Source organism: Eptesicus fuscus, chromosome 16 (genome assembly GCF_027574615.1).
Source record: "Eptesicus fuscus isolate TK198812 chromosome 16, DD_ASM_mEF_20220401, whole genome shotgun sequence".
In the NCBI taxonomy this organism is placed as follows: Eukaryota; Metazoa; Chordata; class Mammalia; order Chiroptera; family Vespertilionidae; genus Eptesicus; species Eptesicus fuscus.
This window is the reverse complement of record NC_072488.1, coordinates 45291207-45314311: the sequence shown is the minus strand read 5'-3', so window position 1 is coordinate 45314311 and position 23105 is coordinate 45291207. Positions and strand designations below refer to the sequence as shown.

At 49.9% G+C, this 23105-nt stretch overlaps 1 protein-coding gene across 1 annotated transcript in view; it reads left to right on the top strand.

Moving 5' to 3' along the window:
* Positions 1-2346: 2346 nt before the first annotated feature.
* SLC4A5 (solute carrier family 4 member 5) overlaps positions 2347-23105 on the top strand; it is a 68952-nt gene continuing 48193 nt past the window's right edge. The window contains exons 1-3 of the mRNA XM_008147429.3: positions 2347-2425; positions 7934-8116; positions 17206-17335. Coding sequence (XP_008145651.3) covers positions 2347-2425; positions 7934-8116; positions 17206-17335 — 392 coding nt within the window. The remainder of the gene's footprint in view (positions 2426-7933; positions 8117-17205; positions 17336-23105) is intronic.

Below are 23105 nucleotides of genomic sequence, written 5' to 3'. Positions count from 1 at the left end.
TTGGTGAGTTAGTTTTTGGGTTTGTTTTTTTTGTTCTCCTCTGATGAAGCTGAGAATCGTTTCTTCTAGGCATGTGCATTTCTATAGTCTTTGCCAAATTTATGAGACTGGCTGAAATATTTATAAAGTAGGAAAACCCCCTGAGATTTGCCCCTTTCCAAGAAAACTATGGGAAAATAAATTGCATCTGTTAATGTAACATCTCGGGATAGAAACTGAATCATGGCTGGCCTCCTTTCATTACGCATTTATTTTTTTTAAAATATGTTTTATTGATTTTTTTACAGAGAGGAAGGGAGGGATAGAGTTAGAAACATCGATCAGCTGCCTACTGCACACCCCCTTACTGGGGATGGGCCCACAACCAAGGTACATGCCCTTGACCGGAATCAAACCTGGGACCCTTCAGTCCGCAGGCTGACGCTCTATCCACTGAGCCAAACCAGTTAGGGCTCATTATGCATTTCTGTTGTTAGGTCTTGAATGCAGTACCTGGTTTTGTTACTGGTGGTTTGCTTAGGGATATTCTGTTTGCTTACTTTGTCTTTCCTCTCCTGGGGTATGCCTGGGGTGGGGGGTGGGAGGGAAGGTGCAGGTGCAATGTTGGGAGGGTGGCCTTTCTCTAGCTTCTAGTTTAGCTTTTTATTTTTTAAAATACTTTTAAAAATGATTTTATTGATTTGTAGAGAGAGAGGAAAGGAGAGGTATAGTGAAATAGAAACATCAATGATGAGAGAGTATCATTGATTCGCTGCCTCCTGTACGCCCCCTACTGGGAATCGAGCCTGACTGGGAATCAAACGGTGACCTCCTGGATCATAGGTCAACACTAACCTCTTGGTTCCTGGGTCAATGCTCAACCACTGAGCCACACTGGCCGGGCTCTAGCTTAGCTTTCTAAAGCCCAGCATGACCCTGTGTCATTCTTGTCAATTCAGTTTATAAAATAATCCCCGAGGAACCCTTTAATGAACTACTTTGGGCTCTCAGAGGGGCTCACTGAGTCGTTGCTGAGCTAGTCCCATTTTCTTGGATATAATAAGGTCAAATGGCTTAAAAGATAGGATGGGAGAAAAAGCTCTCCAAAGGCTGATGAACATGGCACAACCTAGTTAATTTTCTTCCAGCGACATGATGCCTAATTGTGAGGGCTTTTATCTCAAGAAGGACATATTATGCCCCTCTTCCCTAGCAATTGAACTATTTGTTCTGCTTCCAGTGTCTACGCAGACACCTGGAACAAAGTGGATTTGTTGGACTAAGTTGATGTTCCCTTGTGGATGGGGGCTGGAGGGAGTGTTAAGTGGCAGGTGATTCAGTCACCAGGGTTTTGATGGTCGACGTGTGCTGACCATCCATAAGGTTGGCTATATCTCCATCTCCTCGCTGCAGGGGATAAGAAGGCTGCTTGGGCAGGGGCCCTGAGTGTCTGTTTGTGGGTGTGGCACTCAGTCCCTAACCTTACAGTAGGGTTTGGATTCTCAGGGATCCCAGATATGATTCCAGGCTGCTGGCAGGGGCAGTAAAGTGGAATGGGGCCCTTAAGTGACTGAGAACAGAAGATAATTTGATCTGATCTCTCACTGTAAAGCCATGTTTCCCACCAATACCATCTATGACCTAAAGATGGATGGAAAATACCCGGTGGCTAGTTGGACAGGAGAGGGGCTGGTGTAGGGAACACGGCTGTTACAGGTTCTTTCATTTGCTTCACGGCAGGGGCTGGTGTGTTGCTGACACAATTCCTTAGGTAACATTTTACTGTGGATGGTTGTGTTGGTGAATACTCTTTGGATAGAAGTAACTCAAATCAGCTGAAGCTAGCTGAAGAGAAAAGGGGGCCGTTGGGAGTGTCAGGAATTCAGCTAGACCTTAGGAAGGAAGGGCCTGGAACCCAGAAGTGGGAGGCTTATCTAGACCAACTCCCTCCCATCTCTCATGTCTTCATTTCTTTCTGTCCTCCTCTTCCTCCCTCCCTTCCTTGGATCCAGGAATCAGGGAGATTCCAATTTTAATCTTGGCTCCACCATGCCTAGCTCTGTGACACAGAAAAAATGGCTTAATTCTCCAAATTCTTAATTCTTCAAAATGTACTAAGGCTTTTCTGTGACCTAGTAAACATGCTCTCTTTGTAAATGCTCCATTGGTAATTGAAAAACAGGTGTGTTCTCTTTTTGTTGGAGATGGTTGAGCTTCTTCAATTTGTCTATACATTCTTTTGCCTGAATTTTTTCATCTGCATTAAGGCCTCCCACTGTGCATGTGGATTTAACCATTTCCCCTTGAAATCCTAGCTTCTCGTGTTGTACACATACTGAGGCTGTGTTCGTCTTTTACTTTACAGTCATGAAGGTGGAGGAGGAGAAGGCTGGGGTGGGGAAGCTGGACCCTGCGAACTACAGGAGGCGATGTCAGGACCAGGAAGGTAAGGTCACCTTGAGAGCTTGATGCAGATCCCAGGAGGGTCTGAGAATCCCTTGAAAATTCGTATAACAACCCTTCCAGCTGGGGAATCTGGAGAGCTCGCCCCTTTTCCTGACTCACCCACATTGTCTCTTCTCGATCCTGTGGAGCCAGCTCTCCCTGTGTCTTTTTAAAAAATATATATTTTTTTTTTATTTTTTACAGAGAGGAAGGGAGAGGGATAGAGAGTTAGAAACATCGATGAGAGAGAAACATCGATCAGCTACCTCCTGCACACCTCCTACTGGGGATGTGCCCACAACCGAGGTACATGCCTTTGACTAGAATCGAACCTGGGACCTTTCAGTCTGCAGGCCGATGTTCTATCCACTGAGCCAAACTGGTTAGGGTTTCCCTGTGTCTTAAAGGGACCACGTGGTCAGGCTGGAGCTAGGAGAGTGGCACTTTGCTTGTATGGATTAGGGCACAAAATTAAACTCACCTAATTTTACAAGATCTACAAACCATACTAAATGCCAAGTATCAATATGTGATAGATTCTAAAAATGGCAGTTCAGTTAAAACCAGTGCAAGAGAGTGTTTCGTGGAGGTATTTCTGTTGCTGACTCAGAGGCCCCAAGGATCCTACGCTCAGAGAAGCAGCCTCAGGGCTTATAAGAGGCACCCAGACAGGCTGTGGCCCCACGCGGAGGCCAACGCTGATCTCACTGCCCAGCTGGAAGCTTGCTGAGCTGCAGGCTGTGTAGATACGCTCTGGGGTGCCACGGGAGAAGAATGAAGTGAGGAGTCCCTGGGAGGACTTGGCATTGTCCTGAGCAAACTGCAACATGTTCAGTGTGGGAGAAGAGGTCCCCCCCAGCAAAGAAGGAAGAGGGTTAGCCATTCCCCACAATTCACCAGCTTAATGGCCATGCTCTGATGATGGGAGCCAAAAAATAAAAAACATTAAAAAAGAAACAAACATGGCGCTCGCTGGTTTGGCTCAGTGGATAGAGCGTTGGCCTGTGGACCGAAAGGTCCCAGGTTCAATTCCGGTCAAGGGCATGTACCTTGGTTGCAGGCTCCTCCCTGGCCCGGGCCCTGGTCAGGGCGCGTGCAGGAGGCAACCAATCGATGTGTTTCTCTCACATCGATGTTTCTCTCTGTCTTTCCCTCTCCCACTCCCTCTAAAATCAATAGAAAAATATCCTCGGGTGAGGATTAAAAAAATAAAATAAAGATCATGATGGAAAATTAAAAAAAACACACACAAACATGGAACAAGGTAGATCCAGAGTGGAAAGTGAACTGTTTCCCTGACAACCGTCTCCCCTGATTTCTTTAATAACTTTTTTTTTCGTATCCAGCCCCTTACAATGTTCACAATCATGTTCCCATACACCAGGTCATTCTATCTTCTGAAAAACCTTGCCCAGCCAGTAAAGAAAGGGCTTTTTAATCCCTGCATTACAGAGGAGGGCACTGAGTCCCAGAGAGGAAGATGTCCATGACCACAGGCCAGTGAGAACCAGCCAGGGAGCATGCAGGGCAGCGGACTCTTCCAGGCTCAGCTTGATGCCACGTCGGTGTGATGTCAGCACGCAGTCTGTGCGTCCAGCATGTGCATTTCAGGAGTCTGCGCCCAGAGGCAGTCCGCCCTTCCATGAAAAAAGATCAAGTCAGTGTAGATCGTGAAAAGCCGAAAGCTCTTCCTCTAAGATCAGGAACAGGATAAGGATGCCCACTCTTACCACTCTTACTAACACAGCACTGTAAGTCCTAGCCAGAGCAATGAGGCAAAAATAAAATAAAATAAGTAAAAAGCATACAAATTGGAGAAGAAATGCAACAGTCTATTTGCAGATGACATGGTCTCATATATAGAAAACTCTAAAGACTTCACCAAAAACCTGTTAGAACTAATAAATTCAGTGAAGTTGCAAAATCAGCATAGGGAAGTCAGTTGCATTTCTGTGCACTAATAAACTATCAGAAAGAAAACAATCCCATTTACAACAAATAGAATAAACTATCTAGGAATAAAAAAATTTAACCAAGGAGGTGAAAGACTTGTACACCGAAAACACTAAGATATTGATGAAAGAAACTGAAGTAGATACAAATAAATAAAAGATAGCTATCTTATGCTCATGGTTTGGAAGAATTAATACTGTTAAATCTCTAAACTACCCAAAGCAATCTACAGATTCAATGTAATCCTTATCAAAATTCCAATGGCATTTTTCACAGAAGTAGAACAAATAATTCTAAAATTTGTAGGGAACCACAAAAGATTCCAAATTGCCAAAGTAATCTTCAGAAAGAAGAACAATATTGGAGGCATCCTGTGTCCTGATTTTAAACTATATTACCAAGCCATAGTAATCAAGACAGTATGGTACTCGCATAGAAAACATATATATCAATGGAACAGAGCAGAGGGTCCAGAAATAAACCCAAACACGTATGTTGAACTTCCAACAATAAACATCGGGTAAAGAATAGTCTCTTTAGTACATGGTGATGTGACAGTCACATGTAAAAGAATAAACTGAATCACTATTTTACACAAAACACAAAAATCAACTCAAAATGGACAAAAGACTTGAACATAAGACCTGAAACCATAAACTCACAGAAGAAAATATTGGGGGTAAACTCCTTGACATTGATCTTGGCAACAATTTAATTTTTTGGATTTGACACCCAAAGCAAAGACAACAAAAACAAAAGTAAACAAGTGGGACTATATCAAACTAAAAAGCTTCTGTACAGCAAAGGAAACCATTAACAAAATGAAAAGGCAACCTACAGAATGAGAGAAAATATTTGCAATCGCCTCTTTGATAAGGGGTTAACATCCAAATACTAGTATACAAATAACTCATACAACTTAATAGCAACCCCCCCCTAAACCATTCAATTAAAAAGTGGGCAGAGGAACTAAATAGATACCTTTCCAAAGAAGATACCCAATGGCTACCAGGTACATGAAAAGGTGCTAAACATCACTCATCACCAGGGAAATGCAAATCAAAATCACAATGCAGTATCTCCTCACACCTGTTAGGAGGAGTATTATAAAAAAGACAACAGATAACAAATGTTGATGGCGATGTGGAGAAAAGGGAACCCCTGTACACTGTTGGTTGAAATGTAAGTTGGTACAGCCACTATGGAAACCAGTATGGAAGTTCCTCAAAAAATTAAAAATTCAGCTATCATATGATTCAGCAATCCCACAACTGGGTGTATACTGTGGTATCTGAAGGAAACAAAATCACTATCTCGAGGAGATGTCTGCACCCCGTGTTCACTGCACCCTTATTCACAAGAGCCAAGGTATGGAAGCAACAACAATGTCCAGCGCTGTTTATATGCACTGAGTGGCCAGATTATTATGATCTCTGAATGCATAATAATCTGGCCACTCAGTATATATCCTACATAATAAAAGGGTAATATGTAAATTACCATCACTCCTCTACGCCCACAATTGGGCCAGCGGGAGGCGCAGGGTGCGGGACTCGGGGTGGCCCGGGTGGCTGATTGGGCCGGTGGGACGCTGAGCTCGCGACGCCAGCGGTGGCACGAGCTCAGCATCTGCGCCATGGCTGTGCTGCGGCACAGAAGGGGCCTCTGGGGCAGCGAGCCCACGTCCTGCTGCGGACCATCAAAAGCGGGGGGCGAAAGCGGGGGAGGTGGCTGTCTGTCCAATCCAGCACCAGGCCTTTCGAAAGCCTCCACTGCGCCGGAGGCTTTCGAAAGACCTGGTACACCAGTGGACAGACAGCCAGCTCCCCCGCAATCGAAAGCGGGGAGCTGTGTGTCCGTTCCAGCACCAGCGGACCCCCTGCCATCAAAAGCGGGGAGCAGGCTGCTAGCAGTGTCCGCGGAGCGTACTAGGCTTTGCGGGCAGTGAATATGGCCTGGATGGCAGGTTAGGCCTAGGGGACCCTACACGTGCATGATTTAATCATGCACTGGGCCTCTAGTGTGTGTATACACACACACACACACACACACACACACACACACACACACATACATATATATGAGGCCTGGTGCATGAATTCATGCATGGGTGGGGTCCGGCCAGCCTGGCCAGGGGGAGGGGACATGGGTGGTTGGCCGGCCTGCCTGCTGGTCGAACTCCTGGTCGAGGGGACAATTTGCATATTAGCCTTTTATTATATAGGATATACACTGAGTGGCCAGATTATTATGTGCTCAGAGATCATACTAATCTGGCCACTCAGTGTATATGAATATTATTCAATCATTAGAAAGAAGGAAATCCTGCTACTTACAACAGCATGACGGGTCTCGAAGGCACTGTGCTAGGTGAAATAAGTCACACAGAAAAAGACGAATACCGCATGAGCTCATTTACGGGTATATGTGCAATCTAAAAAGCCCAACTCATAGAAAAAGAGAACAGATTAGTGGTTGCCAAAGGCAGGTGGTGGGGAATGGACAAAATGGGTAAGGACGGGAAAAGGCACAAATTTCCAGTGATAAGGTAAGTTCTGTGATGTCGTGTTCAGCATGGTGGCTATAGTTAATCTGTAGTGTACACTTGAGAGTTGCTAAGAGAGTAGATCTTAAAAGGACTCATCATAAGAAGAAAATGTAACTGTGTCATGATGGATATTAACTAAACTTACTGTAGTAATCACTGCACAGTGCATATACATATCACATCATTATTTTGTACACCTGAAATGAATGCAATGTCATATGTCAATTATACCTCAATTTAAAAAAAATAGAGGGAACTTTGTGGAGGTGGGGGCATGGGGGGTAGCTACATGGAAGTCTATGTACTATCTGCTCAATTATTCCATATGTCTAAAACTGTACTAAACAATCTATTAATTATTTTAAAAAATTGTTGACTGCAAGACAACACTGACGAGAAGCTGGTAGCAGCTCATCCTTCCTGAGGGCTGGGAGAATTCCGGCTGTCTTTGTGGCCCCAGCATGGAGGGTGGGGGAGGTGGGTTTGTGCAGCAGCCAGCCTTCCTAGTAGAATTCTGAATTTAAGGTTCCTGGTAACTATAGTTTTTGAAAATTCTAGTTTACACAACCAGCTTTGAGAAACCCGTAATAACTTGCTTTTCTGGTAAGTGGTTCACGTGGCCCTTGGTTGTTAGTAAAAATGGCCCTCGGTAGAGGTGCACGCGGCTTTTCTATACCAGCCAAAGAGGGGCTTGGCATTTTGGACTAAGCCTGGGACCCCCCGAGGGCCTCTGTCCTGCGCCGTAGGCCATGTGTGGTCATCGCTGCCTGGACGAGCAGGGAGCTGGGAGTTCTGCTCGTGCTGCCAGAGTTCTAGCTGCAGAGCCAAGGGTAGCTTTTCCTGCAGCACCGAGGTGTTGGGAGTGGGGTTTTGTCAAGCCCACGCTTGGGGCAGGGGCCCTGGCCAGGAACCCTGTTTGGCCTTAGCTCTTTGCGCCTGGAGGCTGTCAAGGAGAAATGCCAACTTTCCGTAACTCTTGGCTCCCCTCCTCTTGTGTTGTGCCCGCAGACGGCCATCCCATCCACGTTGGGCTTTCAGTCCCCGGCTACCTTCAAAGGAAGAGAGAGCAGAAGGGACACCCTGCAGGCCAGCAGAAGGTCCGCTGGGGCCTGTGGCCCGACAGGGACCCGACCGGCGTGGGGAGCAGGGCAAGCAGCGGGGACAGCAGTGTGGCTCGTGCCAGCAGGACCCGTGAGTTCTCGAGGGGTGCATTCTGGGGAGCCGTGTGCTGTGGGTGCAGGCGGGGCGTGGCCGGGCAGGAGGGAGTCTCCTGAGACGTGTCTCCGTGTCTCCGTGTCTCCGTGTCCCAGTCCCCCTCTGCTCCGCCGCTGCCTTTGCGGGCGGTCTCGCTGCTCTGGGAGCCTCTAGTCAAGCGGAGCGCCTCTCTCTGTGGGGAGTTCGAGTCCTCCGCCCTGATCCATTCCATGCCGATTTCATGGTTTAATGCTCCGAATTATTTCCTTCATTTCTAAATTCCCAGGGGCCGCCTGGCGGTTCCTTAAGAACCAATAGGAACACGCCTGTTGGGTGTGAGGTGCTGCGCTCCGCAGAGGGCATTGCTCCGTCATCACCTGCCCTGGGCCTCCCTGTGTGCGAGAAGGAGCTGCTCAGGACCTGCGGGGGGGGGGGGGGGGGGGGGGGGGGGGGGGGGGAAGGGGGCTGCGGAGCCCTGGGACCTGGGATGCTTTCTCCAGGTCCACAGAGCCCCCGGGCTTCCTCTGCTGCCACAGAAATCAGCTCTGGGCTGATTACGAATCATTCTTTTGTTCTTTCCTGTGGAAAGAAAGAGATCACTCTTGAGAGGCATAAAAGACCGGAGTTCTCAGAGCGCGGCTGTGACATTTTATTCTTTTGTGACTTGACTGTTTCTAGGGACATAAATGTACTCCCCTCATATCCCAAATCTGCCTACTAAAAGGCATGTAATTGGTTTCTATGACATGTTTTTACTGTCTGAGCAAGGCAAAATTGGTGACTTTACCATCTAAGCCTTCAAAGGAATGCCAGAGGCAACCACAGGGTCTTAGTGTCCCCGTGGGAGAAGACCTGACATTCATGCTCCCAAAGGCCTTCAGAGCCCCCCCAACCCTGCCGCTGCCCCGAACCACTGTTCAGGCACCCGGTCTGCCAGGGCCTGTGGCCTTCCCAGAGTAAGCGTGACTACAGGGGAGATGGGTTCACGGGGAGTGCGCTGGACATGCCCAGGGTAAGAGATAAGTGCACACATGCATGCTCAGGGGTAGGAACATCATAGACCCAGTGGAGATCGAACCTGGTGGGAACTGGATGCTCCCCATGTTGGAACTGGATGCCTCAGGCTCGCTTTCTGGGGCATCCCCCTGGCACCCCCTGCCACCACCACATTCAGGGGTAAAGTCGCCCTGTGCAAGTTGAGTCTGCTGGGTCCCTCCTGAGCCAGGGGAGAGGCCCATGGTTGAGAGTTGGCGCTCTCTGCTCAGAGGGTTTGGAGGAGAGCTGATAAGTGGTATGTTTTTATTGATTTTAGAAAGAGAGGAAGGGGGAGGGAGGAAGAGAGAGATAGAAACATCAATGATGAGAGAGAAACACTGATCTGCTGCCTCCTGCACACCTCCTACTGGGGATCGAGCCTGCAACCCGGGCATGTGCCCTGACCAGGAATCAACGGGTGACCTTTCTACGCGTGGGATGAAGCTCAATCTACAGAGCCACATTGGCCAGGGTGTAAGTAGTATTTCTTGATGTGACATGGTGCATCACATGGCATCATGGATGGTGGATTATTTTGGTGGTTTCTGGTTCAATTAAAGGGACACTGCTTTTACCTGGAAACCAAAGGAGAGAGAATGGGAGGAATCCTTCGATGCATTTGTACATTTGGTTTATTCCTTTCACAGCCTGCTGTTCCCATACCACGTGCATGTGTTACTGGCTTGTCCCTGGAGTGGGTATGGAATGGGGAGGGAGAATGGGAGAGCCTAGGAGGACAGGACATTTCAGGCTGTACCTTTCAAGTTGGAGTAAAGGAGGGACCCCTTTTTAAAAAGGAAATAACTTCTGTGGATCCATGAAAATGTATTTGTACATTTGTAGAGCCCCAGGGGGGCATCGAGTCCCAGTTTGAGAAACAATATCTTCATTAAGGTTTTAGCCCATGGAAATGTGTTCCGGTTTTGAATGATAACAATAGAAAAGTTTTTCCCTTGCAGCCGATAAAATAAATTTTTTAAAGATTATCATCAAAATGGAAGCACAAACTTTAAAACTTCCATAGAACCCACCTACCCCTAAGAATACATTCCAGACCCAGTTCTAGATGCGCTTGACTTAAGGGAGCCTCAAAGCCTGCTAACGTAGCCAGCAGCTGAGCCTGTTCCTGCCATTCTCCTGGGCTGTGAAGGTGGTAGAATGACCCCTCCATCCTTCACTTCTTCCAGGCCAATGGGGCACTGCCTGTGTGAGGCTCCACAACCTCGCAGGGTCAGGGACAATGACCTGCAAAAGGAGAGCAAAACACATCAGAACAGCCTGGTCCCTGTGGCTCAGAGACTGAGCGTTGACCCAGGAACCAGGAGGTCACAGTTCAATTCCCAGGCAGGGCCCATGCCCGGGTTGCAGGCTTGATCCCCAGTAGGGATCTTATGGGAGGCAGCCGATTGATGGTTCTCTCTCATCATTGATGTTTCTCGCTCTCCCTCTCCCTTCCTCTCTGAAATTATTTATTTATTTAATTTATTTATTTATTTATTTATTTATTTATTTTGGCCAGAATCTTTTTACCTGCACCATCTAGATAATTGTCTGAATCTCTCACTTCTCCTTGCTGTAGAGCACCTGACCACATGTGTTTTTCCTCTCTGAGTGTCCTGTATATTCTGCGAATCCATCCAGACAGCCCAGGCAGGGGTCCAGCTGGCCTGGCCACATAGGCCCAGCGGGAACTCCTGCTACACCAGACGGGGGTCCATGCAGAATGTGGGGGCCTGGGCCGGGCCGGGGTTGTTAGATGTGGCAGGGCCTGAGCGTAAGGCAGGCTGTGCAGATGCAGAACTGACAGGACACACCTTCAGTTCCTGCCTCCCGGAGTAACGGCCAGGATCCAGCAGGGCAGTGTACGTGGAGGAGCTTTGTACCACGAAATGGCAGTTCATTATAATGTTGTTAACTGATTGTATAGTATTCACAACAGGGAGCTATTACTCTCCCATCTTCAAGTGGAGAAATCAAGGCTCAAAGGGCTGAGTGTGATGCAGCTGTAATCAGTGAAGCTGGGGTTTGAAAACAGGTCTGTTGACTCCGAAGCCGGAGGGTGCCCCTCCCGCCCCACCGCTGTCCTTTGTAAGACCGCGTTGCTCAGTCACCATATTCCACACAGGCTGCGAATGGCACCCTTCCAAGCAGCCGGTTGCCTTGTGGTGAAAGGAATGGGTAGGTAGCGAATGAAATGCCTTAGCAGCTGATTGGTTTATTCTTTCTCTCTCCATGCCTCCCCTTCCCCCAATGGGAGGATAATTTTAGGAAGTCAATACTCTGCAACCAATCGATTTAAACTCAAGCAGAGCATAAATGGGGAATAGAACTATCAAGCTGTGGTAAGAACCAGTAAGAGCGATGCTTCCTGCCCTGGAGAGAATGCCTTTTCTGGCCCCGAGCGCCTCCGGAGAGGCCTGAGGAGCACGTGGACAGAAGCAGCTTTAGAAATGTGGTTGCATTTCCACTTTTCTAGGCTGGTAATAAGACCCGGAGCCGAGATCCAAGAGAAACACAATCAGCCAAGCCCAACCCAGCTGTGCAGTCCCTGGAGTCTGGTATCTTCATCTGTAGATGGAGAGATGGTTGTGGGACGACCAACTGCCTCCATTGCCTGGGATCCAGGGGTTTCCCAGGACAAGGGACGTGGGACCTGCAGTGCTAAAGCCAGGTCAGTCCCAAGCAAACCGGGACTGTTGGGCACAGAAAGGGGCTGTGCGTCACCAAATGCTATAGAATGCTGTACGTCACAGCCACCCGGTCCAGTAGCCCAGCACCTGGTGGGCTAAACCTCCCCTGGGCGGGAGGGAGGAGCAGAAAGAGGAGAGGGGTGCAGGGTGCAGCGTAGGGGATCACCGTGGGAGTACCATGGCCATTTAGAAATTAAAAAGGATTGAGCCCTTGGAGTGTTAGAAAGGCCGGGCTGGTGATGGTCATAAGGGAGGAAGGTGTCACTTGTTGGCAACAACAAAAATCGTGATATCATTTCTTGGGTGACTGGTGTGTGCCGAGCACTGTGCCAACCACACCACACATCGTATCTCATTGTCCTGCACAGTCCGGGGAGGGCAGTGGGAAAATTCCCACTTTTTAGATGGGGAAACGAAGGCTCAGGGAGCGTAATGCCTTGCCAAGATCCTGCTGCTCGTAACGAACAGAGTCAGGAGTGGAGCCCAGATCTGGGCTGAGGAAGTGTGGCGCGAGTAGAGAGAACCCTCTGGCACCCTGGGTGGTCTCTGGCATCTCTCGGAGGGTCCCGGTCACCCACAGCGCCTGGCGTGCGGTGTGCAGTGGCTGCCTGTGGTGCGGGAGGTGCTGGGCCCACAGCAGCCACCGTGCAGTGTGAGCTGCGGCGCCTGGGAGCCTCGGAGGGACCCAGCCGCTCATGGCCCTGCCTGCTGTGGAGCCTGCCAAGGCAGGAGCTCCGTGATGGCGGGGTTTGCTTACATTCTGCGCCTAAACACATGCCCCTGACCCTCTGCTGTTTTCTCAGCTTTAAACCGACCGTATTTGACCCTTGAGCTTCAGGTCTGAAAATGTGGGGAGTGAGACGGCCAGCAGGGCGGTGAGGGGGCGGCGGTCAGCAGGCTGGGTTCTCCTCCAGGCTCCCCTCCCCGGGGCCTGTTGGACCTTCTGTGCTACAAACTGGGTCTTGGTTTCTTCGCCCGTGAAATGAAGGCTTTGGGCTGGGCAACCGCTAAGCTCCCTCCCAGCTCTAAGCCTTCGTGAGTTCAGGCTTCAGAGCGCCTTGGAGCAGCAGCCGCGCGGTGACCTCTAATCAACCTTGGCGCATTCTAAGTGCTCAGAAAGCACTTGCTGGACTGAACCCAGGAGATTAGGAGTTTCTGGGCAGAGCAGTCATTCCCCGGTGGGGTTTGCCACGCACCCTGAGTGACCGGTTCCCACCGTCCGGGGACTCGCAGCAAACGCCCCCTGAGTGATGACATTTGGGACTTGTCTTAGAAGTAGCTGAAGAGGAGGAGAAGCATTTAAAGTTAGGAGGAGAGAAACTAGCACCAGGCATGGTTGCTGTGAAATGTGAGGACCCCCCCCCCCCCATAAGCCTTCTCCCCAACGACCCCACCTCCACACTAGGGCTATGGGGCTTAGAGCCCTGCCCTGCCAGGCCACGCCAGCCAGCTCACCTGCGGCCAAGGCTCTTAAGGAGGCCCCGGGGAGTCTCAAGGCAAATCCTACCTCTGCCTTATAAAGGGGCCTGCGGAGAGGTGCCCGGCTCTCCTGGAGCCCCCGGGCACTGTGGGAAGGGCTCATGGGGGAGGAGGAGGGGCAGTTCTGTCAGGCCCCTCAGAGCCCGTGGCTGCTGCCTTCTTGAGGTTCTGCTGCAGCCACGGAGCCCTTCTCTTCCAGGGCACCTAAGAGTCTCTCTCTCTCTCTCTCTCTCTCTCTCTCTCTCTCTCTCTCTCTCTCCCACCCCCCGTCTCTCTCTCACACACACACACAATCTCTCTCACACGTACACACTTCTCTCATACTCACAGTATCTTTATTTCCTTTTCAATATAGTTTTTCTCTCTTACATACACTATCTCTCTCACACTTACTGCATCTCTCTTCTCTCTCACAACTAGTCCTCTCTCTCCAGCCTCCCAGTCACTCATCCTTTTCCTTCTCTCTCTGCCCCCACCTGCCTCGCCCGCCTCTCCTCACCCCATGCCTCCCCTGGTGCTTAACTGGAAACAAAAGTGAGTTTGTTGTGCCGGGCCAGGAAGCGGACCTGTGGAGGCAGTGGTCGGGGTGGCAACAGCAGAAACAGGCTGGGGCCAGAGGCAGTGCCGACAGCCGGAGACCCCAGCACTCAGCCACTCCAGGGAGCAGGTAATGCCCGGACAGGGCTCCTTCAGGGGTCCTCTCTCGGCCCTGTCTCGTCTCTCCAAGACTATTCCATTTATTTGCCTTCTTATCTGGCCTGGAAGGGAGAAAGGGGCTCCAGACTCAGGGAATTGTAGGCACTAAGGTCCCAGGAGTGATATGTCCTCCTTTTCAGAGAACTGTGTGTGATCTGGTGTGTCTGGGTCAAGGTCATGTGGGGTCAAGGATGGCTGGGGTCTAGGGTATCTGGGTTCAAGTGTGGCTGGAGTCTGGCGTCAAGGATGGCTGGGGTGAAGGGCGGCTGGGGTTGAGGGCATCTGGTTGAGGGACATGACAGAAACTAGAAAAGACAAGTTAGGTCCAGATCACAAGGAATGTTTTGAGCCATGTCATAGAACTTACGCTTTGATAATCTAGAGCCATTGAAGGTTTTTCACCTAGAGAGTAACGTGACCAAAACTACGTTCTAGAAGAGTAGTTCTTGAACTCTGATCACACGGAGAATTAGGGTGCTAGCAGTCAGTCTTCTCCAATTAAAAAAAAAAAAAGGTAAGATTATTTGTTCAATTGTTAGTTTTCCTTCTATAAAGTTTCCTTAAACCTCTGATGTCTGCTAGCAAGTGTCAGCTATTAAAAAGCCAATGAAAAAAAAAATAAGTTTAAAGTAATATAAAATAAAATAAATAAAATCTATTTAAATAAATGAGATCTATTGAACTAGATACAGATACACAAATAGTCTTTTCTGCTAGCAAAATTATTTCTAACTCATATGCACAATACTTCATGGTTCTCCGGAGTCTGCCATGTGAACAGGTTTGAAATGTTATAAAAGCAAACTCTGCTGCTACATAGGAGATGGAAGTGGATGGGGCACCCAGAAGCTGGGGGGGAGGGGGCAGTTAGGTGGCTAGTGCAGTGACTGGAATAGGAAATAATGGGAACCTGAACCAAGACTGTGGCAATGGGTGGGGAAAGAGGGAGCGAGATAAAAAATATTGAGGAAGCGAATGAACGAAGTCAGGGTCTGATCGGACCTGAATGGTGAAAGAGAAGGAGGCTTCTGGAGTGAGTCCAACATTTCTCAGCTGGATGGCTGGGTAGCTAGTGGTGTATTAATCAAACAGAGGAGGGCATGCGGACTCAAGGGTCCCAGGTTCTATTCCGGTCAAGGGCATGTACCTTAGTTGCGGGCACATACCCAGTAGGGAGTGTGCAGGAGGTAGCTGATCTATGTTTCTCTCTCATCGATGTTTCTAGCTCTCTATCCCTCTCCCTTCCTCTCTGTAAAAAATCAATTAAAAATATATTAAAAACAAACAAACAAAAAAACAGAGGAGGGCAGGATTGGGGTGTTGCAAGAAGGGATGCAGAGCTGTTTTGAATTTGCTGAGGTTGACTTGACAATTCCCAGGTGGAGCAATCCAGTTGGCAGTGGGAGATGCTTGATACAGGCAGGGCCTGGAGACATGGGTGACCTGGGGAAAATCAGGGAAGAGAGACCAGGGAAGGATAAGGCAAAGGAGTCCTCAAAGAGATAGAAAAAAAATTATCAATAAAGTGTAGCGTTGTGAGAGCCAAGAGTAGCATTTCAGTTCAGAGGGAGTGGTCGGCATTACTGATGTCCCAGAGAAATAAGCCCGACCATAGCTTTATAGTTCTGTTGGTTTGATTGCTTTTATTAACTTACTGGTTCAAGGATAACAAGAGATAGAAACATCAATGATGAGAGAGAATCAGTGATTGGCTGCCTCCTGCACACCCCACATCGGGGATCGAGCTCGCAACCCGGGCCTGTGCCCACCTCAGTGTCTTTGAAACACTGGAGCACACTTTCTTCAAACACACAGTGGCTCCTCCTTTTACATCACAATTCAAATTCCCCCCCCCCCCCCCCCGCCCTTAAAGAGGCCACTCTTGCCGAAACCGGTTTGGCTCAGTGGATAGAGCGTCAGCCTGCGGACTGAAAGGTCCCAAGTTCGATTCCGGTCAAGGGCATATACCTTGGTTGCAGGCACATCCCCAGTAGCGGGGTGTGCAGGAGGCAGCTGATCGATGTTTCTAACTCTCTATCCCTCTCCCTTCCTCTCTGTGAAAAATCAATAAAATATATTTATTTAAAAAAAAAAAGAGGCCACTCTTGACTATGCTCTCTAACGTAGCTCCCAGTCATTTTATTTTATTTTTTTCAGAACACTTATCACTACCTGAAATAATTGTTTATGGATTTGTTTGTCTGTCTCTGCTACTATTTAAGAGAGCAAGGACATGTGAGCCTTCTTCACAGCTTTGTTTTCCAGCACCTAGAACAATGCCTGGTGCATAATACACATTCATTAAATATTGAGAGAAAGGAAGGGAAGGAGGGAGGGAGGAAGGAAGGAAGAAAGGAAGGAAGGAAGGAAGGAAGAAGGAAGGAAGGAAGGAAGGAAGGAAGGAGGAAGGAAGGAAGGAAGGAGGAAGGAAGGAAGGAAGAAGGAAGGAAGGAAGGAGGAAGGAAGGAAGGAGGACGGAAGGAAGGAAGGAAGGAAGGGAGGGAGGGAGGAAGGAAGGAAGGGAGGAAGGAAGGAGGAAGGAAGAAGGAAGGAAGGAAGGAAGGAAAAGAAAGCAGGAAAAGCATGTCTGGGGAAGGGTACATGTTCAGTGTCGGAATGCCAACTTCTGAGGTTCCGGAGACTCATCTGAGAGATGACATCAGTGGGCAGTTGGAAAGCGGACCAGGAGCTCAGGAACAGGCTGTCATCTTGCCCATGTAGGAAGCTGGCCCACGTGGCTCACTGGTGAAGCACGTCCTTTGCATGGCAGTCTGCTCCTTCAAGGCCACTGTGGGAGGTGACTGGTTTGTGACCCGATGGGAAAGGGATCCCTCTGGGTTTGTTGCACTGAAGTTAGGCCATAGTTTTCCTCACTTCACTTTTCTATCCTGTTCTCCGTCCTTGCTGCTGGCCTGGCGCTGGCCATTTTCCATCCTTCATTGTCAGCTACAAGACCCTGGATTTTGAATGCAGACTAAATCCTTTCATCTCTGTTCTTCCAAAGAATATCTCACCCACATCCAATTCACGGCGGCTTGAACCCAGCTTTGCCCAGAAGCTGGACCTAGTTTTACTTATTTAGGAAATATTTTCCCTTGTGCTTGGCTCCTGCACCATTTCAATTGGCCTTGCAGCCCTCTGTCTCCAGCAGGGCACTTAGCGGACCCTGCTGTCCTCCGTTTGCAGGGTCTCCAGCTGCTGAGCAGCTCCAGGACATCCTGGGGGAGGAAGATGAGGCTCCCAACCCCACCCTCTTCACAGAGATGGACACTCTACAGCACGACGGAGACCAGATGGAGTGGAAGGAGTCAGCCAGGTGAGGAGGAGCCCAGGTGGTGGTGGTGGTGGTGGTGGTGGTGGTGGCCCACTGCAGCCTGCCTAGGCCCAGGCTGAGCTGGCTCTTCTGGTGGGAGGATCATTGACCAGTGGCACCTGGCAACTTGAGTTCTGCAGGGCACTTTCTGGCCCATAAAGACCTTCCCATCTGCCTTCCTTGGTATCCAGAACTGGGTTGGACACTAAGGAGCAAACAAAGACTTATGACTTTGTCTTTATCCTCAAAGAAATTAAAATCCAAATGGGAAGATAGATCCAACACCCATGAGATCATGAGAGACAAATACAATATATTATTTCATGTCAAATGGTTCAAACTAAATGCTACAGGAGAAGGGGAAGCACCAAGCCGGCCGGGGTAGACAGGAAGGGAGAGAATGTGTGCCAGGGAGAATCCAGGTGGTGCGCTCCAGTGGGCTGCTGGAGCTGGGGGCAGGACAAGCGGAGTGAAGCTTGTGTGGGGAGCAGCGAGCTGTCCATGGGGCAGTAGGAGGAAGAGAAGAGCCAGAAGGCTGGAGGGGGGAACCACATGGTGAAGTCACGGGAGCCAAGGGAAGATCGGGGTGAGGAGTAGCGCTGGCCAAACCCTGGGACAGAGTGACCTCTGAACTGGACTGGTCAGCAGTGCCAAATGCTGCCAGGAACCCAAGGAGAAGGAAGGATATGGTAGGAGGCAGCAGGAGGGGCTGGTGAGAGGAGGAGGGAGCCTGGGAAGGAAGTTGAGAGACTCTGGGAGACAGACCATACCTGTTTCTTGACCTTCTTTCTTTCCCTTTCTATATACCTATTAATTGATTTCAGAGAGGAAGGGAGAGCGAGAGAGAGAGATAGATAGAAACATCAATGATGAGAGAGCATCATTGATGGGTTGCCTCCCACACACTCCCTACTGGGGTTCGAGCCCACAACCTGGGGGCATGTGCCCTTGACTGGAATAGAACCTGGGACCCTTCAGTCCACAGGCTGACGCTCTGTCCACTGAGCCAAACCAGCTAGTCTTGACCTTTTTTCAATGAGCATACCCCACCCCAAGGAAATTTTAATGTAAGCTAACTTTGTTAAATTAGAACTGACTTTATTTCTAATGAGAGAAATTGAATACTACTAAGAAATCAGATTTTGTCAGGCAGGGTTGAGCTTTGGAGTGCCACAAACCATTGTAATACTTAAAACGTTCTTGCTCCTCCAAGAACCAATGTTCACCCTGTCGGGGCTGACATCTCCCGGTAGAGAATGCGTGGACCACCTGTGCCCAGGACTGGCTCTGCCAGGTGGCCGCCATGATGCCCAGAGCCTAACAGCTGCTCCCAACCATGGCCTGGGTCCTTCCCTGCCCACCAACCTCATTCACCTGGGTAGTTGCTCTGCAGAGCAAAGAGAAAGGAATTTTAACATCCCCCAGCTCCAGTCTCTCCTGGAAGAAAGGCCATTGGGAGGATTAGCAAGGCCTCGTTGGCCTCAGGGAAGGAAGGAATTTCTAGCCTCATGGCTGGGCCCCATCTCTGTCTGGAAGCCACCAGGCCTCTTCCAATCAGCCCGTTCAGTGAGCCCTTATCATGTGCTAAACAGTTCACAGGCTCATCTCATTTCAGCTGCACAAGGACACTAAAGAAGGTGGGAACCATTAGTAACCCCATTTTACAGATGGAGATGCTGAGGTTCAGAGGGGCAAATAGCTTGCAAGGGTCAGAGTGTGCAGGTAGCTGATCTGGATTCCAGCCCAGGCCTGTCTGACTCCCCAACTTGAAGACTTAACGCACTTTGTCATGCTTCCCTCAGTTTGCCAGTCACTTCTCTCTCCTTCCTCAAACTTCCAGGAATTCTTGATGTCCATGGGAGGACATAAATCTGGAGGCAATTCCACCGAACGGGAGGTACACGGGGACAGCCACAGAACCTGGGAAGTCTATCCAGGTCTGACAGGAGTCGGGAGGACATTCAAATGGCCAGGGCCCCGTCTGGGCTGTTGTGGCTTAATGCCTCTGAGGGGTTGGTGCCTCCCTGAGCAGGTGCCTTTCCTGTTCAAGCGGACAAATAGAAAGAAGGAAAGTTGAGAATGGCCTTCTCAGGAGCCCAGTTTGGGGAGGGTGCCTTCTCCCCACCATGGGCAAGGTCTGCATCCAGAACCCCTGGCAATAACTCCCAGAACCAGACTTCCCTGAGGGCCTGTCACACACACACACACACACACACACACACACACACACACACACACAAGGCCCTTGCTGCTAAGGCCTCAGGGCCCTCAGAGACCCGATTGCCCATCCCTGTAGATAAAATACCCACTTTCCAGAGTCCACAGAGCATCCACACTACAGACCCTGCAATGAAATTGATAAATTGTAGATGCTGATGTTCCTAGAAGGAGGCTCCTCCTGAAATACAAAGGTGCCTGCCAGCCACCCTCTGCAAGCTGGTGCGTTTCCCACAAGGCAGGCTTCCTGAGGGCAGCATCGGAGGACGCTCTGGGAGGGCCTCAGTAGAACTTCAAACTAATAGTGAGAGGCAAGTGGTGACTATAACTTAAAACGGTTGAACACAATTCCTGGCAGATCTGAGAGGCAGCAGCTTGAGGGACAACCTGGGGGCGGGAAGCAGTGGGAGGAGAGGAGTCAGGGCCTCCTTCCCCGGAGTCCCCTTCCTCTGCCCCAGCCCCCTTTAATCTTCTCTCCAGCTGACCCCACCCGCTTTCCCCGCTAACTATTGGGGGTGTGACCTGCAGGCTTCTAGAGAGGCCAAGGGAAGGGTTTGACCACTGGCCTCCAAGCCCACCTTGGCCCAGACAGTTGTGCTGGGGACTCCTTCGGGCACACTGGGATGGTAGAGGTTGCTCGGGGCCAGGCCTGTTTGAGACCTGTCACCCCCCACAAAAGAATGGGGAGCATTTCCCTCAGCTGATAGGCTGAAGAAGTTCCTCAGGGAAGTCCGAGGTCTCAGAAGTTCCCAGAATCCCCAGATCAACAAATTCTAGTGGGTCCTGGGGCTCCTTGGAGTAACAGGAGAAAATGGTGGGGCGTGGGGCCACGCCTTACACAGACACGCAGGCCCTGAGAGGGTCCCTGCCCACATCAAAGAGGATGGGGGAGGGGACCCTTTAACAAAAGTACTTAATTTGCTGCAGGAGTGTTTGCTTTATTGAGTTAGGAGATTAACAGTGGAAATCTCAAATCCGAAAGGAATTTTCCCGGCAGCGCTTTGTTGGGGGTTATTAGTTGGGGGGATGTTTCGGGACCTTGGAGAAGTCACCGTGGATGGATTTAAGTGGCTTTTTGAGCTCCTCTGGGCCTGGCTCCTCGGTGCATAATGGGGACTGTGTGTAGGCATCATTGCGAATGTGATCAATGCTGGTAGGTCAGGCTGTTCATGAGATAGATTTTTATGAACTCTGGCTCTTTAGCTTTCCCGGGAGGGAAACGCGGAGGCTGCTGGGACTGACCTTGCCTGGAGGGAGGGCTGTGCCAGGTGGGGTGTGGGCAGGCGACCCTCCCCGACAGCAAACAGTTCACCCAGAATTCCATCCTCTCTTAAGCCCAAGTCTGCCTGGGTACAAGGACCGGAAGGGAAGGAGAGTGACCTGAGCTGGAACCCGCCCAGAAGTGGAGGGCTCTTCGGTGTTACTCAGAAATGCCCAGAGCCGAGAGCCTTCCAAGAACTCTAAAAGCCCATTTCAAATCCAGGCCGCCTCTGACCTCAACTCAGAGAGGACAGAAAGCATGAAATTGACAGACGTTTCCTCTGAGACACATAAGCTCTGAGAACGTGTGACCAGATAAGGACAGAGAGAGGGGCCGGAGAAGTGGGTCAGCTTAGTTGGGTCAAACCAGATCCGGACATTTTCAAAAGCCCTGATTGGTTCTCGGCACGTAGGTGGGGATGCTCTCTCCCTCTGCGCCTGGAGGAGAAAGCCTGAGCTTCATCTCAGCTCTAAACTGCTCCTGCACAAGCTCTTGTAGGTTGCCCTCCTTCCATCACGAAGCTCTTAGTCTGGGACAGAACGCACCCCAGCCCTCTGCTCTCACCACTCACCTGGGGTCCCCCTTTTGAGGCCAGAGCTGACCACATCATGCATAAAGCAGAGGAGGAAGCTGAGAGCTCTTAGCACAGAAGTCAACACACCTCATCCATTCGTTCAACTCATATGTACTAAGGGTTTACTACCTGTGGGCCCTGAGCCGGAGCTGGAGATATAAAAATCAACACAGCAGATGCCATTGCGCCTCTCAGCCTAATGAGGCACAGGAGTGAACAGCGGGGCATTTGGTCTGGGGGTCCTCTGAAAGCACAGCACAGTGGCACCTAAACAGACAAGGGGGGTCAAGGAAGGCGTCCAGGAGGAGAGGTGGTCACACTGAGACCTGAAGCATGGGCCAAGGTTGGCCAGGAGAGGGTGTGGAAGGGGGAGAGGCCCTGGAGCGGGGAAAGCAAGCACACAGAAGAAGGGGCACAAGGTCCCTGTGGCTGCACTCTAGAGCAGGGGCTGGGACGGCAGTGGCTGGCAGGTCCTAGGCAGGCCATGTTGTGGAGCTTGGACTTGATGCCTAGGCTGCAGAGGACCGCTGAAGGACTTGGGGAGGAAAGGGACAGGATTGTCTGTTTGAAAGAGATCAGTCAGGCAAGACCTGGATGATCTCTTTCAGGAGGCTGGTTCAGGTGAGACATGACAAGACCCTGAACCAAGATGTTGGAAGTGGGAATAAAGAAAAGGAGTGGATTGTAGACATATTTTTGGAGCAGATAATTTAATATTATAGATCCCTTTTTTAAACGATATTTTTATTGATTTCAGAGAGTAAGGGAAGGGAGAGAGAGATAGAAACATCAATGATGAGAGAGAATCATTGATCGGCTGCCTCCTGCACGCCCCCTACTAGGGATCTGGGCCCGCAACCTGGGCATGTGCCCTTGACTGGAATCGAACCCAGGACCCTTCAGTCCACAGGCCAACGCTCTATCCACTGAGCCAAACCAGCTAGGGCTATTATATATTCTTTTAAATACTTTATTTTTAGAGCCGTTTTAGCAGCAAAATTGAGCATAAAGTGCAGAGTTCCCATATGCCTCCTAGCCCCACACATGCATAGTATCCCCCATTATCAACCTCCTCCACGAGAAGGGTACACGTGTTACTATTGATGCACCTACACTAACACATCATCATCACCCAAAGTCCGCAGCCTACATTAGGATTACTCTTCTATGGGTTTGGACATATAATGACATGTAGCTACCATTATAGCATCATATAGTGTCACTACCCTAAAATCTGTGTTCTGCCTCGTCATTCCTCTCCCCTCCTTAACGCTGGATCTTTCTTTACTGAGTCTGAGATGTGTCTTAACAGGTAGAATTGACAGGATTTCATGACATGATGCATGGCATGGGGTGGGGGAGAAGGATCGTCAGGGAGATGGACACCAGGTTTCCAGTTTGAGCTAGTGGGTAACTCATGGCAGCAATTTCGGAAGCCCACGAGCAGCAGGACGGTTTTGTTGTGTTGGGAATGTTGCTTTGTTTTGTTTTGGGGGTTGATGATGAGTTCCGTTTTGGACATGTTTGAGGACACTCCAAGTGCAGATGTCCTCCTGTAGACACGCAGCAGGTCACCGTGTAGACACAGAGTCGGGAGCTCAGCCTCGAGATGGAAATCAGCCCCGTGGGAGAGGCTGCCGTGGCCTTTCTGCGAAGTGAGGAGAGCGCACAGCACGGAGCCCCTAGGAACACTAACATCTCAGGGATGGGCAGAGGAAGCG